The following is a 17,553-nucleotide window of genomic DNA, read 5'->3' as shown; positions in this document are numbered from 1 at the left end:
TTAGTATTCTGTTAATGGAAGCATATTTATTGCTAGAGAAATTCTAAGTGCTGTCTTTTTCCCCCATTAATAAGATGCAGTATAATTGACTTTCATTTTTATTCATTCTTTCTTGGAAGGGAAACATCTGGGAACAGATTTTACGAATACCCTTCATCTTGGAAATAATTAATGCGGTTCCCTTCATTATCTCAGTAAGTCCTGAAAGAACCTTAAAAAACACTTTTGTAATTAGACTTAAGTAAAATCTTTAAATCTAGATACTGTTAAATAATATGGTAGCTAAGATAAATGGATTTAGACTTTGGTTAGAATCATGATACTAAGCAACAAGATAAAATTGACTGGATAACTGCATTGTGTAACTAAATGGAAACTAATGATTTAGTACAATAGCAAAGTAAAATATTTTAAAGAGCTATATGCTCTGGGGATGCCATTTGACAAATGTCATTATTATTTAAAATTACTAGAAATTACTTATCCACTTATTGTTTATATTGTGGATTTTTTTTAAATAAGCCAATTGGAAACATATTTACAAAAGTTTCTAATATGTTGAAAATATTTATCTGTGATTTAACCACAAGATTTATTAAGTCCAATTCTCTTTTTAATGAGGAAGGAGATTGCCAAAAGTCAGACACCCAACATTTTACTTCTTTTCAAAGTGCTGTGTGTTATTAATTCCATGATGATCCTATTCAACTACAGTCCCATAAATATGTAACTCAACACTTTCCTGTTGCAAAATTATATTTTAATCGCAATTTAATAAAGTTGTAATAATTTCTGTTGGGATTATACTTTGTAACACTTTATTTGAATTTTATTTGGAAGAATTTGAAAATAAGTAGAGATTACCTGGAGCTGTTGCTCTCTTCTGATAATTATTTTAATTTGAGTGATTTATCTAGAGAAGCAACTGGAACTAGATTAAATGACAGGTTAACTAAATATAATTCTAATTGAACATAGCTCCCCAACGTCACTTAAAGTGGTTTAACATAAAGAGAATAAGAGGCAATATTGTAAAAAGAGAGAGTACCTTCCCTCTTTGTTCTTACTTAATACCTCAAGTTACAGAGAAAAGAAAGCCAATGTCTATTACAAACCACCACACTAAAAGATTTAATGATAGAATTAGCATAGATATCTGCCATCTGGTGAGAGCTTATTATTTTCTTTTTGCTTCTGCAATAATTTCCCTAAGAAAGATTTAGACAATGAATGAAAGAACATATCAATTTCTTGCATTTTATTAATAGTGAGTTTACATTACTTGTCATGTTTTAAATTATTACGCTTTCTTTAATAACTTTTTTTCTATTTCTTTTCAGTCTGCTGATTATGATTTATTGCTTTGAGATAAAAGTCTAGTTTCGGTTTTTTTTCCAGATATTCTGGCCTTCCTTAAGGAATTTATTTGTCCCAGTCTTTCTGAACTGTTGGCTTGCCAAACATGCCTTGGAAAATATGATTGTAAGTATAGAAGTGAAGTGCAAATATGAAAAGATTTTTAAACAATTTCTTATTTTCAATGTTTAGACTAAACAGAAAGACATAATTTAGGATCTAGTCTTGAACTTTCTTATTCTGCATTCACCCATAACATATAACTCATACTATTGGAATTGATTAAGCTGTAATTACATTTTCAAGTGTTTCATTTTTAAACATATTTTAAATTAATTTAGGGTCATAGTCAATTGTTTCATTTAAATGTTTTTTTTAAATGAGTCATTATGGTAAAATACTGTTAAATAATTAAAGAGATACATAGTATAAATTTGTAGGTTAACAGACCTTAAATGAACAGTCTGCTGTATCTTAATCAGAAGGAAAACTTGTAAAATGCCCATATTGCCAAGTTACTACCTTTGTAAGGTCCTATGACTGGTAAACAAAAATGGTTCAGAATTTCTCAATATCACTAGAAACCTTATTGGTTTTTGGACTGGTTCAGCCACTGAACCAATCTTCAGAATACAAATATCCTTCCCTCCCAAAGCAGTTTTTTGATGCATAGTGGGACTCCTGGCTTTTGAGGGCTCATTTAAGTGATTTGGTCAAACTGCTCTTAATTGTAGGTAGTCTCATATTCATTGAACATCTGTGGGGCTTCCTAAGATTCTATGTGGGAGCCAGAAGTCCCTCATTTAGAGTCATCCTTCTGGATTTGCTTGAGCAGGGTTGTGAGTGGAACATTAGGGGAAAAGGAAGCAAGAGGTAGAATAAAAGATGGAGAACTCAGAGCTGTGCCACAGTTGCATTTTGCCCAAGGCTGACTGTGCTTGGCGGCATGGTTTATAACTATGACCAAAACATTTTTACCACAGGCTTTAGTACTTCAAAGCTAGCTGTAAGGCATTGCCATTGAGTCATTCATACCACAAATGTTAATACATGTTCACCATACGCTGAACAATGTGATAGACAAATGATCTGACTTCTTTGCTATTCTCTTTATCTACAAAGAAAAGCACCTACAAGTTTGCTGTGATAATCAAATGAAATTATATATACATATATATACACAAAATATGCACACACACATATGTATAATATGTGTGTATAGTATTTTATTTGGCACAACAAAGTAAGGGCTCAATATTATTAATTTTACTGCGTTGAAAATTATACTGGTCTGGAGGCAAACTTATTTTCCATTTAAATGGGTTTTAAACAGAGATTATGACTACAGTTTTGACCAAAGGAATATTTGGATAACATTTTAGTATTCACAACTGGATGAATGTTTCTAAATGTTTATATCGAGTAACCACTGGAGTCTTATGAAAGTACATGGCCAAAGGATGGGAGAGTGTGGCCTGTGAAATGATTTGCAGAAACATTGGGCTGTCATAATTGCCCCGATGAAATACTGTTTGACTAAATATAGATTGCCTAAATTGCTAATGAATAAAAATACATCAGAAAAAAATAAAGTTATTTATTAATTTCTGTGTTATTAGTTGTTGGAAAAAATAACTCAAGACAGGATACATTAGACAAATATTGACAGTAAAAAAGTCTGTTTTGCATTATTAATTTAAGATTCATTTTCCATTTTATTTCCATATCTCTTCTTGCCGGATGCTAAACTTGTATTTACTTTTCTGTTCATTAATACCTCTGCCATTAGAAACTAAACGGTGAGACTTGAAATCCAAATCAGTCAACTTAGTTATTTGTCTTCAAAACAGTTCTGTTTAAATAAGTGGTAGACACATCAGTGGTAGACAAATAATGACTCATTGAAATATTTTTATTAGTGAAGTTAGTTATCTCATGCTGTACTGATTTAAGCCTAAGCGTTTATTATTTTAAAATTGAGATAAAAATGATACAAATTACAAAAATCCAGCAATCTACTGCATAGACTAAACACTAGTAATAATTTATATCCTTCAAATATTTTCTATGCAAAAATATGCACACATATCATACATGGAATAATAATGTATGTTTGATTGTATAATTGGAATTTTTTGTCATATACTGGTATGTAGTGGACTAGTTCTTATGTTATTAAAATTTCTCCTTCAAATCAGTTTTAATGGATTTGGCTAAATTTACGTAGCTATCAATTTATGTAACAATTTTTGCATTACATATTTAAGTTATTTTAACATTTATAAACATTCATTATTTTATTTACTATTATAATTTTGTAATAAAGATGAACATAAATATTGGTGCCCATCTCTTATGACTCATGTGGTTAAGTTTTTGAAATTATATTTTTGAGTAAATACTTAATGATTTAATGCTTGAAATAGATAGGATGTATTTCTGAGTTTTGACTTATATTACCAAATTGCCTTCTAGAAATAACAAAGTACCTGAGGGGTAGTGCATGTGAGTGTTCACTTTTGTACATTAAACAACACTAAACATTATTTTTTACTGTTTGCTATTGGAAAGATAAAATATAGTATATCTTGAATTGACATTTATTATAATGCTAAAGAAATTAAACTTAGAAAAATTTTGTTTATTGTCTTTTTCATTTTTTTTTCTTTTCTAGATAAACTATCTGGGCTAATTGATGTTAATTTTCCTGATAATGAGCTTTGTTTGTAGTTTCACTCATCTATTCCCTCTTCCTTAATTAAACATACTATTTTCTGATCTTTTGAAATTAGGATTTTCCATAAGAGGTCATGCGTAACATGTAGGGGTTTGGGGGAGCAAGTGCAACACCTGTTCAGATGTCTGTAATGCAAGTAAACTGAAATTCAGTGCTTTGGTAGTCTTCCTATACCAATATCTTTGTACTATGCAAGCTTGAGTAAGTTACATTTAGATCTAAGCAAAAATGGACATACGCTAATATTTCTGTTTGAAATACATGCATTGATTATGTATATATGTTTATGTACAGGAGAGTTGACATGAAATGTATTCTAGTAAATGTAATGAAACTCATGTATATTCAGTATTTATCACAATTTACAACTTTTTTCTTTTTTATTTTAGAATGATCTACACAGAGCAATTCAGCGAACACAGTCTGCAATGTTTAATCAAGTTTTGATTTTAATATCTACATTACTATGCCTTATCTTCACCTGGTAAGATTGTACATATCAGAATTTGTGTTATGTTTCATTTACTTATAGTTTCTAAAGGAAATCGTATTATAAACTACTTTCATTAATAGCTGTCAATAAATAAATACATAAATATTCACCAAAAAATGTAACAGATCGCCTGCAGAAGTAAAAGCAACACTCTTTGTTCAGTCTTACCAAATAAGAAAGCACATACATCATTGCTATTGATACTCTGCAACTGATACATACTGCAACTCTGACATTTTACCAACTGTTGTAAAGAGCCAAACTATGAGAATTTATGTTGCATGCCATAGTTGTCAAACAAGAATTTTTCCTTCAAACTACTGAAATAGAAGTGCCCTCATCTTTCTACATTCTTCAAAGCAGAAACACTGTTGAAAAAGCTGTCCTTACCAATCACTGCTTCTGCCTCTGCCTTCTCTGCATGAGTTTTAGTGTGTATTCAGGCAGAAAGCCAGGGCAGATTTATGGCCAGTGCAAGGCAAGAACTGGCACTTCATTATAAAAACGTACAAAATATGCTTTATTATAAAAACAATAATTTCCCTTTCTGGAAGTTCACACTCTGACAATTATAGAGTAATCCAATGTGAAATGTGACACTGGACATATGGATTCATGCAGATCCTTAATGAGAGAAAAAATGTGAACATCAAAAAATGAGGTAGAATATTATGTTTGTGTTGCAGGAATCATAGATATGTGTAATTGTGCTGTGACCTGGATCTGACCCTACTGAGAAAGAGGAAAAGCTAATTAGGAAGTACTAAAAAAGGAAAAATGCACACATACACTAGTACAACTGAGCTAGGTATAAATATAGCTATACATGTACGCATGTAAATATAGATATATAGGTATGACAAGTTTTTGTATCAATGGTATGTGGTTAGTAACTCTATGAAATGGTTTTCAAATATGTTTTATTGCATACTTTTATCATTTAAAAACAGTAGACCTGTTTTAGCATACTTAATGCCTTTAAATATAAAATAGCCTCTAAAATTGATATAGCCATCTTATTGCCTAGTGTCTTCTTACCCTTCACAAACTATTTTATGATTCGCCTAATAATTACCTAACTGCATTAATATGAAACATTAATTGCAATTATTTTCCTTCTAAAGTCACTAAAAATTCTGAATTTCAATGTAATAACATTATTTGGGCAACTTAGGAGTTTTCTCATCTAACTTAAGGGAAAGTACTTACAAATTTTAAAACAATTATGTTTGTATGGTATGCATATGCTAATTTTTCAATTGTTGGAAAATTAAAAATACTAAAATTAATGATTACCAAATATAATGTGGGAGTCTCTTAAAGTAAATTTAGACAAAGGATCATTGAGATGTTAATGTGATAAAAAGGAAAATTTTTACGTGATGACATTTAGCAGTACTTTTGTTCTGGAGGCATCTTCATCACAATTAATCTTCATCTGCAGTGGGCTTTCTATGCGCTCCTACTTTCTGCCTACTACTTCTATTTTTTGGGTAGTCTAGGTGGCACCTAGACATATTTCACCATTTTCTTGTGCCAAAGGATGCAGCAGTGCTAGAGAAAGGGTTATTCATTATTTATATGAAATTTCCACTATATAATGTATTCATTATTGAAATTATTTCCATTTCATTGTTTTATTTGGTATAATTGTTGTTTTGTGTATGTCTTGTGTGTGTGTGTTTTAGTTTTAAATAATTAAGAAGTGGTTTTGAGATATTATCTAATATTACAACTGTCACCAGTATGTGGATATGTCTCTTAATGTGCAATGATTATATAACATTAAGTTTAACTATATACAATTTTATTGCTTTTAATCACATGTATCATAATATGTTCTTAAATTATAATAACTCAAATGGATAAACTGAGGTTTGATTTCTTTGTGTATTCTTCTCTGCATTACAAGCAAACGTCTTCATAACTTATGATCATCATCATAAGATTGAATACGTTTTGTTCAAGTTCAACATCAAAGGTATAATTACCAAGAAACATAAAAACAATGTTATATATTAGTTATATCTTGGTCATAGTATATCATGTAGGCTGTTTTAACAAAGTGTCACACCACACACAACGTAAAATAGAAATATCCACAAAAATACAGCAACTTAAACAAACAGAAATGTCTAGGCAGTCCATCTAAGACTGTTTCCCCGGCTTGATACTGCTGGGGAATAATTTTCCTTATATCTTGTTTCTCCCATTTTCAAAACATGGTTTCTATCTATGGTTCAAGATGGCTGCCCTGTTCTTGCAAGTACATCCTAAGTCCAGCCTGTAGTTAGGAAAATAAGACACAACTTGTACTTTAGGCTACAATTTGGTTATATATCCACACATGGCTGAAAGGGGGCCTGCGAAAACGTTGTCTAGCTGGGTAGTGGTATATCTAACTGAATATTGTACTGTCACACAAAAAAGAAAAAAACAGCTGGAGACTGGAATAAAAAGAAGTCTCTTGGTACTAAGTGATAAAAGTCTACATGTACATTAGTTATTTAAAACTTAGGGTTATCCTAGCTTAGAGCTCTTGAACAACTTTTTACATATCATTAAATGAGGATACTAATCACTCATTTTAGTACTTTTAATGACTAAAAGTACTTAAAAGAGTACTTTTAAGGTTGTTTTGAAGTGAGGATTAAATTAGATACAAAGTATTAAGCATATGGCATGGCATATAATGTGAATACTTCAAAAGTTTTAGTTTTTTTCCATTTCAAATGCCTTCTTTATAAAAGATGATTAAATTCTCACGTGAATCCACAAAAACTAAATTACTTAAAAATATCTAAACATAGTATGTATCCTTGTAATAAAACTATAAGAGGGAACCACTATGCCTAAAATATATTAACAGGAAATATAAGAAAACATCTTCTGCCACTGTATTCAAGTTTTCAGTATTTCCTACCTATTTCTAATACTTGAGTCTCTCATTATCTCCACTAGGTTGAAGATAATGGTAACATTGCTCTCTTGGTACATTTAATGCCTTCAGTGACACACAGCATTGCGACATGCCCATGGCTCCAGTTTTACTTCATTTAGAGTACTTTTAAATTTTGATCTTAGTGTAATATGACAGGTAAAAACCAGGGGCATGGTAAATAGGGGAATAATTTTAGGCCACAGAGAAGGGAGTAACTGTTCTGTAAAGATAAAAGTAAACTATTTTTGGACTACTTAGAAATTTTTCTCATGTAAATAGATTCCATCATTTATTTTATCACTTCTGAATATTGAACCACAGGACATGTCAGAAATTAACATTGCCAAATCAGAACTTTTAATATGTGCCTTGTAATTTGAGCCTGAAATATTTGGATAAATTGACTATATTATTCAGGAATCTCACAGTCTTAAAATTACCTGTTTTGGAAAGCTGTTACATGGTTTTTTTAAAAAAAATCTTCCCTTCACCATTGCAAAGAACTGTCCTTGCGCATCTGTCTACAAGAGGCACATGTTTAGTGCCAAACTGAAATAAAAATTAAGCTGCTGTGCTGACCCACTCTCTATTGGAAATGTGCTCAGAATTGTTTTTTTCTGTCATTGTAATGGAATTGGACTAATCTGTCCACATATTGGCAGTGTATCCCTCTTCATCAATAATACACACTTCCAAGACAGCTGGGAATTGTGATTCATTCTGTGTCTCTAAAACAAAGCAGAGTAAACTGGAACATCCGGGAATTAAATGCATGACTTTAGCTTAATTATCAACATATTGTAACCAATAATAAGCACTATTATTTATAATGAATTTGGTGTTTCTAATTTTACACGATAGACTTATTTTGCAACTACTTTACTTCAAACTTTAATATTTTTAAATTTACATGTGTTTATATATTTTCATATTATTTCATGGGATTCTAACATAAGGAACTATATTATGTTAATTGATTTCCTGTTTTAGTTCAATATTATAATTTCCTGTTTTAGTTCAATGTCATAGTAATAATTGAATCAATTCACCTTCTCAGTCTTATTTCAAGACAAACTAAACTAATTTATTGTTTAAAACTATGATCATGTTAAACATGATTAACATGCTTAATTCAAAAGTACTTAGAATTTTCCTATGCATTGATTAAAACCTATGTAAACACTGGATGCTTAAGTTCTTGAACTCTATTTACTGGTTGAAGTCTAAAGGCAAGTAGCTACTTGGGAAGTGGACAGTGAGAAGTTAAGTGCTGTAGTTTGGATGAAGAATTACGACATGGTCTAATGGTGTTAATTACCACTGTCATGATATTAGATTCCTAGTTTTTTGTTTTTTTGTTTTCACATTAGTTTTTCTTACATTATAAATGAATTACTGAAAGTGCTTTTGTCTGAAGATCTGGCAATTGACTAACAACTTTCTTCCTTATTCTTCCTGCTATGATTTAAATTTTCATAATGGTTATGTATAATTTTTGAAAACAAACAAAATAAGACAAAATCACAATAAGTGAGAAATGTAAAAGGAAGAATAAAATTTTATACAAAATATAAAATATAATTATATGTAACACTCAATATAATCTGCATAATTAATCCTTATTCAAATGAGTCTCATATTAAGTTCCACTTCCCCATTTTCTCCTACTCATCATTGAAGTCTCAACTTTTAGATTTTAGCTTCTCTATAACACTTTCTTGTAGTCTGTCTAAATTATGGGATGTGGTCAAGGTTTATGCTTCTTCAGCATTCTAAAAACTGTGAAATATATAATGGTTCTTTAATTATCAGTGTTTCTTCTAGACTTTTATAATTCATAAGAGCAAAGACTCAATTTGCCTTTCTTACCATTTTATGCCCAGTGTCTCTTATGGTAGTTGGAAAATACTAGATGTTTAACCAATATTTGCAGTTGATAGAAAATAACATTCTGGAATAACAATACCCTTATCAAGTGGAAACACTTAAATATATTATAAGTTAAGCATTTCAAACCATATATTTTAAGAACATTGTTTTAAAACTGTTATTTTCAGTTAAGTTTTGTATGAGGTCATAAGAAGGACTTTTTTACAGTTATAAGCCAGAGTGTAAGTCTGTGAAAATGACTTTTGACCAAAAGATATGACTGAGTAGTAAAACTTTTGCAACTTTTTAATTTAAAAAATACCCTTGGATATAATTTTTATAAATTACACACACACACACCTTATAATTTTGGCCAATTTTGTCTCCATATAACCCCCAAATTTATGCCTTGAACAATTTCCCTTTTTTGCTTTTTTTAGAATTTGTGAGAGCAGAACAATGCAATAAAATTACTGAAACTGTTGGAGAGCAAATGGGCTTGCTGCCTGATGCACAGAGAAGACAATAACTATGGCACTTGCTTTTGAGAAAAGAAGGCTTTATTGCAAAATTGGCCATGAAACAGAGAGACAGGTTCAAATCAGTTTCCCTGATTTTGGACCTGAAGCAAGTTTTAAGGGGTTAGAGGGCAACAGAAAGGATTTAGGAATGTTTACTTGACAGAGTTTGATTAGAGGGCTTCAGATGTGGTCATTTACAGTAAGCCATGTTGAGGCAAAGTGTAGCCCTGCATCTTCCAAGTCAAGGAATCCCTCACTTCTGAAAGTTTTCAGCATTCAGATTCTAATTTTGTCCCAGTCTTTTGGTTCCAGATATTGTTAGAGATCAAAGCTTTTTCTAAGGCACATACCCTGACTATATGACTTACAGTTTTTGGCTCTGTTTTACCTGAAAGATAACTTGACATTTTGTTATATCAACAGAGCAGGCCCAGTTTGAGCTGGTGCCATGGTTACAGAACTAGCAACTGTATGGAACATAAAAACAAATTGGCTAAATACTCACAGCATTATCATAAGTGCCATCATGTTTTTCTCTTCCCATTATTGTTTAGTATTTTAAACTTTTTTTTCTGTTTATTTCTTTGATTTTGTTTTCTTGAAATTTCTATTTTACTTTTGTCTGATCTGAATCCTGATCCTCTCCTGAAAATCTGTTAATCTTCTATTATTTTGAAATAAAGAAAAATCCATGTTTATACATTAGGATGCAGGGTAGGGCATGGTCAGCTTTTATAAATTATTAAATGGCAAAGTATATTGACCCCGAATTTATGGCTAATGACATGATTTACTAATATCTTTTGCATAGATAGACACAAAGATAGTGCTCAGAAGAGTGAGACATTTCTTTTAACAATAGAAAAACTGGTTTTATCATTATCTCAAAAAAAACACTCCCTAGAAAATGTAAAATCCCAACATCTCAAATGATGATATGTTTCATGGGACTTTTAGCTATTAGGTATACAATCTATGGGAAATAGAAATGATTATCTGGGACAATTTAATTGGTATTCACTCAATAAATACCACAATGCAAGTTGTGGGCTGATTTGAATGCTAATGTCTGAATTACAGGCATGGTTGGAAGTGTTAGATGCTTTCAGCACAGAATGCCATTGCTAATTAAGTTTTTCCAGTAACTGCACAGCAATGAGATTCATAGGGAGTATATGGGATATTAAACATTATTTATTCCTGCCATGTGACTATTTTTCTCTGATAACATTTTGTTGTACAAATTGACTTTTGCCAGGTGGTAAAAAAGTTTGCAGTCTCAATATTTCCTTTCATTCAAATTAATGTTTTCCTTATAGACCATGCCAAAGCTTGAAAAATTTGTACTGCCAAATGTATAGTTAACATTTTAGAAAAACTTCATTTTAAGCACAGAATAAATAATTTGCAATTAATATGCCTTTGTGATTATATACAGGGCCTATTTAAGCAAATTAATTATGACTTATAGGCATTTTGAGAAGGTAACATAAGAGTTTGTATTCAACTTCTTAATTAAATTTTGTTTTAGAATTTTGTAACAACAAAATTATTTTGTATGGGTTTGTGTCAAAGATAACACTTAAGAATGTTTTGTAAAGAAGCAAACTCCACAGTAGAGTCTTAACTCAAATCCAACATTCTTCATGAGATTATCTTGAAATATTTTTAAAAATAAATGCATTTTTCTAAAAGAAATAATTAATATTGAAGTCTTAAAAATCATAATTGATTTAAATTCTTTTATATTTGAAATATGTTCTTACCTAATATAATTTTTGTTTTATGTTGTTTTCTGTTTTTTAATATTGCTTTTTAATTAAGCAGTCACCCACTCAGGAATGAGAATATTATACATCTATATATTTATTTTGTATAATTAACAAAATTATATATGACATTGTAGTAGGTAGGTTTGACCCAGTTGCAGGTTGGGACTGAGATGAAATGTAAAATTGTAAGTCTCATTCTGGATGATTTTAGTCTCACGCATTATCTGCCCTGGGAGCTTTGCCTTTAAAAACTCAAACGTTCCTATTCCCAGAACCTTATCTTCTAATTCTGGTTTTTATCACTGCAGAGAGCTAAAATCTATCACTGTGAATAGTGCATTTTGAGGCCATGACTTACCTGGTGGGGGTTCTCTCACCTGTATTCTCAAGCAGCAATTGAGTGCAATCTCTTCTAGGTCAGGGCAGGCTGTTCACTAAGTTAACTGCTGACTCCTTCTTATGAAAGATAGGTAAGCCTTGACTAAAAATAGATAGCTTAATGATCAATAATAAATGGTCTCCATTCTGGTTTAGTTTGTGCTGAACGTTTTCCATTTACCAAGTGCATGCTATCTAGGTTGTTCTTAATACATTTACCTTATTTTCTTTCACCTCTTATTAACTTCCTTAATTACCCTCTTAATGATAATTGTCATCACACCAGAGTGACTGCAGGGAGTTGCTTTTTTTTTTTTTTGTAAGCTTTAAGATGTGATTGCCATTTGGAATAATGGTAAGCACAACAAACTCTGGAACCATGCAGTCCAGGGCTTATATTATGTCTTTTTCATTAATCAATTCAGTAAGCATAACTTCATATCATTTAACTGCTCTAAGTTCAGTTTACTATCCATAATATGTAGAATATAATACTGTATAGAATTGTTGTGAAAAGACTGAGTTAATATATAAATAGTAAGTAATGTGGAACACTATTCATTATATGAACCAAGAAATTATTGTTATTATTATTTAATTTTTAGTGTGAAAATAGTGTTTTTTTGTGGGTAGGAGGGCTATACTTGCATAAAAATGGACTTCATTGTTATTTTCTAAATTGTCTACTTTTTAATCAGTTTTATCTTCAGACAGCCTTGAGAAAGTACGTAATAATGTGTGTTGAATACATGTGGAATACAAAGTTTGGGAGTAAAAAATTATTTTGTTTGGAAAATAGTTTGCTTTTTGATTGGGATATCAGTTGAGAATTAAATTGTTTTGACTGGAAAATACAAAGAATTTCTCTCAGGAAACTTGTAGTAAGACCAATCATTGTCCTTCTGTGCCTTAACATCCACATGCATACACTAATATGTATTCTTTGGTTTAACTGTATCGTGCCTACTCTCTTGAGGACTTTTAGGTAATTTTTCTAGAATATATTTCTGATATGCCTGTGTTATTTATTGATGCCTATTAAACACTTGGCATATATCAGATTATAATTATGCTTACAGAGATGAACTTTGTTAGTACGTAATCTTAAGAATCTTATGATGTTTTGGGAAAATCATGTATGACACTAGTGGTATGAACAAAGTCAAAATGGACTGCAGAGAATGCACAATTTAATTGCATCTATTACTTTATTCCCCTACTAATAAATCACCAGAAGACACAAGGGGGCATAAATAAGAACTTAAAACTTAGGAATTGTTGAGGGCACTTTGACATCTAAAAACGAGAACACAAAATCTGGAAGTAGTCAAGAAAGGTATATTTTGTTAATCAGCGAAAGAAGACATATGTAGAAGTAAATACTATGGTAGCGCAAAAGACAGAATGGAGCAAATAGAATTGTATTGTTTTAATTTTTATACTATACATAAAATGTTAAGTTCTGGAAACAGTCATTACAAATGCAATAAAATAAAATAAATCAAAGGGACTTTGTCAGTAAACCAATAATGGAGATAAAATGGATCTTTAAACATAATTCAAAGAAAAATTGAGTGTCCTACTTAAAGTGTAGTAGAAAAAAACACGAAGACTTGGCAAAGTGCAAGGAAGACTCCTGGAGGAAGTCTGCTTAACACATCCTTTTCCTCCTCCACTCTGAATACCAGCTTCTACCTGTTCATGCCTCCTGAGACAGGCAAGAAAAGTGCCAAGAAGGAAGCTGTTGGGATATTTTTTGCCATTTGGAAACTGGAGAGCCTGAGACTAGAATAAAGGCACTTGAGTGAGGACTGAATGAATCGGAACCAGAGAATTGTTTAAACTTGGAGATCCAGTGTAGGTGGACATCTGCTGGGGTGAATTTTACCAATCTGCCTGGCCTCCAAAGAGTTAAGGATGAACTACAGAGCTTGACTGAAGCCTCTTCATCTACTGAGAGTGGGAAATTTGAGAACAGGGTCAGAAAGGTTTCTTGCTGACACCTCAGCCAGGGTCTCACAGCCAGTATACTGCCGGCCCCCAGAAGCAAAGACGTCTCTGCTTTCCTGAGAATTGCCACCACTTGCTCAACAAGCAGATAAAAGAAAATAATCATCTAAGAGGGCCAATAACCAAGGAAGGGAAAAACAAACAATAACCTAGATAGGTCTCTAATTAAATAGACTTGCTCATGGAAATAGAACACATTAGGGAATGGACTTGGAAGAGGTATCTGGAACACCTAATCAATACTATAGATATTCATAAGAGAGAAAAAACAAAAGATAGAAAAACGATAATAAACAAATAGTAGGAAAAATGGTAGGCTGTTTTGCGGAAAGATGTGAGTCTGGAGATTAAAATATTAGAAAAAAACAATCATCTCAGCATATACTGCTAAAATTATTTCACTCCAAAGACAAACTTGTCCAAGCTTCCAGTAGGAAAACAAAAGGTTACTGACTGTTTTACTTATAAATTATGTACTGCCTATTTCCAAAAGGTACGCAGCTTGGCCTTCAAAGATGTCCATGTTCTAATCCCTGTAACTTGTAAATATGTTACGTTAGATGATAAAAGGGATTTCAAAGATGTAATTAGGGTTACAGACATTAAACTAAGGAAATTATCCTGGGTTATCCAACTGACCTAGTCTGAAGTCATATGAGCTCTTACAAGAAGAAAACTCTGGGACTGGAGTCAAATAAATGCACTGTAAGGAGAGATGAGGCAGAAGGGAAAGAGAGATGAAGTATGGGAAGGCCCCACCAGCCATTTCCAGCTCTGAATCTGAAGAAGACTACATGCTAGGGAATGTAGGAGTCCACTAGAAGGTGAAATTGACTCCTGGTCAGGAGCCAGGGAGGAAACAGTACTTTAGTCCAACAATCTCATAGAACTGAACTGCACACAACATGAGTGGTCTTGGAAGCAGAGTCTCCCCTAGAGCTTCTAGTAGTGAGCCAGGGCTGGTCAACACCTTGATTTCTGCCTTGAGAAACTCACAGAGAAGAAACCGGCTGAGACCACCTAGACTTCTGGACTCTAGAATTGTGAGAAAATAAATTTGTGTTATTTTAAATGCTGTTTGTGGTAAATTTTTAAAATGCTGTTTGTGATTTTCTTTTTTCCTCCAGCAATCAAAAACGAGTACAGTTTTAATGGAAAATAATTCAACCCAGCAATTCCATTACTGGGTATATACTCAAGAGAAGGTAAATCATTCTACAAAATGGGCACAGATGGGTGCCCATCTGTGGTAGATTGGATAAAGAAAATATGGTACAGATACACCATGAAATACTACACAGTCATAGAAAAGAATGAAATCATGTCTTTTGCAGCAACACAGATGCAACTGAAGGCCATAATCCTAAGTGAATTAATGCAGAAACAGAAAACCAAATACTGCATGTTCTCACTCATAATTGAGAAGTAAACATTGGACACATAAGGATGACAACAATAGGCACTGGGGACTACTGGAGGAGGAAGAGGGGAAGGAGGGCAAGAGCTGAAAAACTGCCTATTAGATACTATGCTCACTATGTGGATGATGGGATCATTTGTAGCCCAGACCTTAGCATCATGCAATGTACTGATGTGACAAATGTGTAAATGTACCCTCAGAATCTAAAATAAAAATTTAAATTATATAAACAATAAAATTAATGCATTTGCAACAACTGTTGTATCTGCTATACTGGAAATTCCAAGATGGTTGAAAAATAAGTATAGACATCAGAGAGAAAAACCTGAGATCAAGAATCCCATACCCACTTCTCTAGGTGTAAGAAAATTATTTCAGGAAATGTAAGGATTAAAAGAGTACACATTCTATCTGAGAAAAAATACTCAAGGAAGAATAATTAAAAAAATGGAAAGATGACAAAATATGAAATTGGCTGTGAATTATGCAATGCATTTGTTTAATCAACATTTATTGAGAAACTAACACATTTCAGAACCTCTAGAGGGCTAAAGATAGAGAAATGAGCAAGTAGACAAAGATAATGCTTTCAGATAGCTTATATTACATTCACGATGGGCACAGATGGGAGACGAATAGTAAATGTTTATCTTTTCTATGTTGAGTACAGATAAAAACTATAGGGAAAGATAGGGAGGTAAATTTCAGATAGCTTGGTGAAAGAAAGCTCTAACGAGTAACCTTTGTGGCAACACGTGAATTATCCCCTCATTGGATGTGGCATGATCTAAGATGTGACTATAGAGGTTGAGTGACCAAGAAGTGGAGGAAGGAAAGATTGTTTAATGTGAAAACGTTAAAACAACAATCTGAGAAGTCAGACTGTTTCAGAAGCATCCAGTCAAGAAAACAAAAATTGCTGTCTATTGGAAGGGGGAATTCGTGGCAAAATTATGAAAGTACTCAAGGAACACAAATAAGAATGTGAGATTGTTCCACTCCTGAACAGGAGGAATTAAGGTGAAATGATGAAGTTGTAAGTATCATGGTGCTGCCTTACAAGAATTTAGAAGCCACACAGTCACTGGCTTTGGAGATCCAAGGAGTCAAAAAGCATCCTTCAATGTTGCTGCCACCACCTGAGTCAATGTCCTCAAGTGCCATAGTGTTGAGGCCATGGAAAATCCACTACTGTGATTGGATTGCAGTCTCTGGCATGCCTTCTGCTGACATACTCCACAGAAGCCAGGCTTCCACACGCACCAGCTATTGGTGCTGTTACTTAAAAAGCCAGAAGAAGATAAAAGAACAAAAAACAATAACACAAACTGAAAAAGAAAAAATAAAACAAAAACAGAACAAAACAAAAATAACAGGCCAAAACAGCTTCTCAGCCTCACTGGATGACAGAGTTCCCAGATAGTTGATGAAACATTCTGAGTGTTTCTGTTAGGGTGAATTTGATGAGACTAACATTTTATTTGGTGGAGTAGGGCAGACTGCCCTCCATAATGTGGGTGGACCTCATCAGTTGAAGTTTTAAAAAAAAAAAAAAACCATCCTCCCCAGTCTCTCCACTAGACTGATTTCAGACTCCAACACTGGCTTTCCCCGGGTCTCTCACACCATCAGTCTTCATAGTTTAGTGAGTCAATTCCTTATAATACATCTCTTTAAATATATAACATACTGGTTCTATTTCTCTGGAGAACTCGGACTAACACTCTTTCTTCTGTGTTCCAATCTGCCAGTAGTGCCTCTGTGCTGACAGAATCTAACCTGAAGTCAAATGACAAGAGAGACAGGAAATTTCAGTTTGCAGACATAGTTTCCGAAACATAGCTGAGCCGTAAAAAGCTGATATGGAACTGAGTGCATACACAAGATTGCCTTTACATAGGTTGTTGAGGGAGTCATTTACATGAATGGAGACTGAGGCCATATAAGAGAGTTAGTGAAAGAGGGAGCTTAGTGGGCTATAGAATAAGGATAATGATTGGGGTTATAATCTGTAATTTTAGACTTTCATGGTGACTAAAGAGAATGAGAGGAATAT

The 17,553-nt window shown here is 32.6% G+C and overlaps 1 protein-coding gene across 3 annotated transcripts in view; it reads left to right on the top strand.

Moving 5' to 3' along the window:
• Positions 1-17,553, top strand: part of KCNT2 (potassium sodium-activated channel subfamily T member 2) — a 281,008-nt gene that overhangs the window by 24,285 nt on the left and 239,170 nt on the right. For all 3 annotated transcript variants that reach the window (XM_031934298.1, XM_031934293.1, XM_031934287.1), the window contains exons 5-7: positions 120-194; positions 1,399-1,482; positions 4,483-4,577. In XM_031934298.1, coding sequence (XP_031790158.1) covers positions 120-194; positions 1,399-1,482; positions 4,483-4,577 — 254 coding nt within the window. The remainder of the gene's footprint in view (positions 1-119; positions 195-1,398; positions 1,483-4,482; positions 4,578-17,553) is intronic.

The sequence above is a fragment of the Piliocolobus tephrosceles genome, chromosome 1 (genome assembly GCF_002776525.5).
Source record: "Piliocolobus tephrosceles isolate RC106 chromosome 1, ASM277652v3, whole genome shotgun sequence".
NCBI classification, from domain to species: domain Eukaryota; kingdom Metazoa; phylum Chordata; class Mammalia; order Primates; family Cercopithecidae; genus Piliocolobus; species Piliocolobus tephrosceles.
This window is presented reverse-complemented; position numbering and strand designations above follow the sequence as displayed.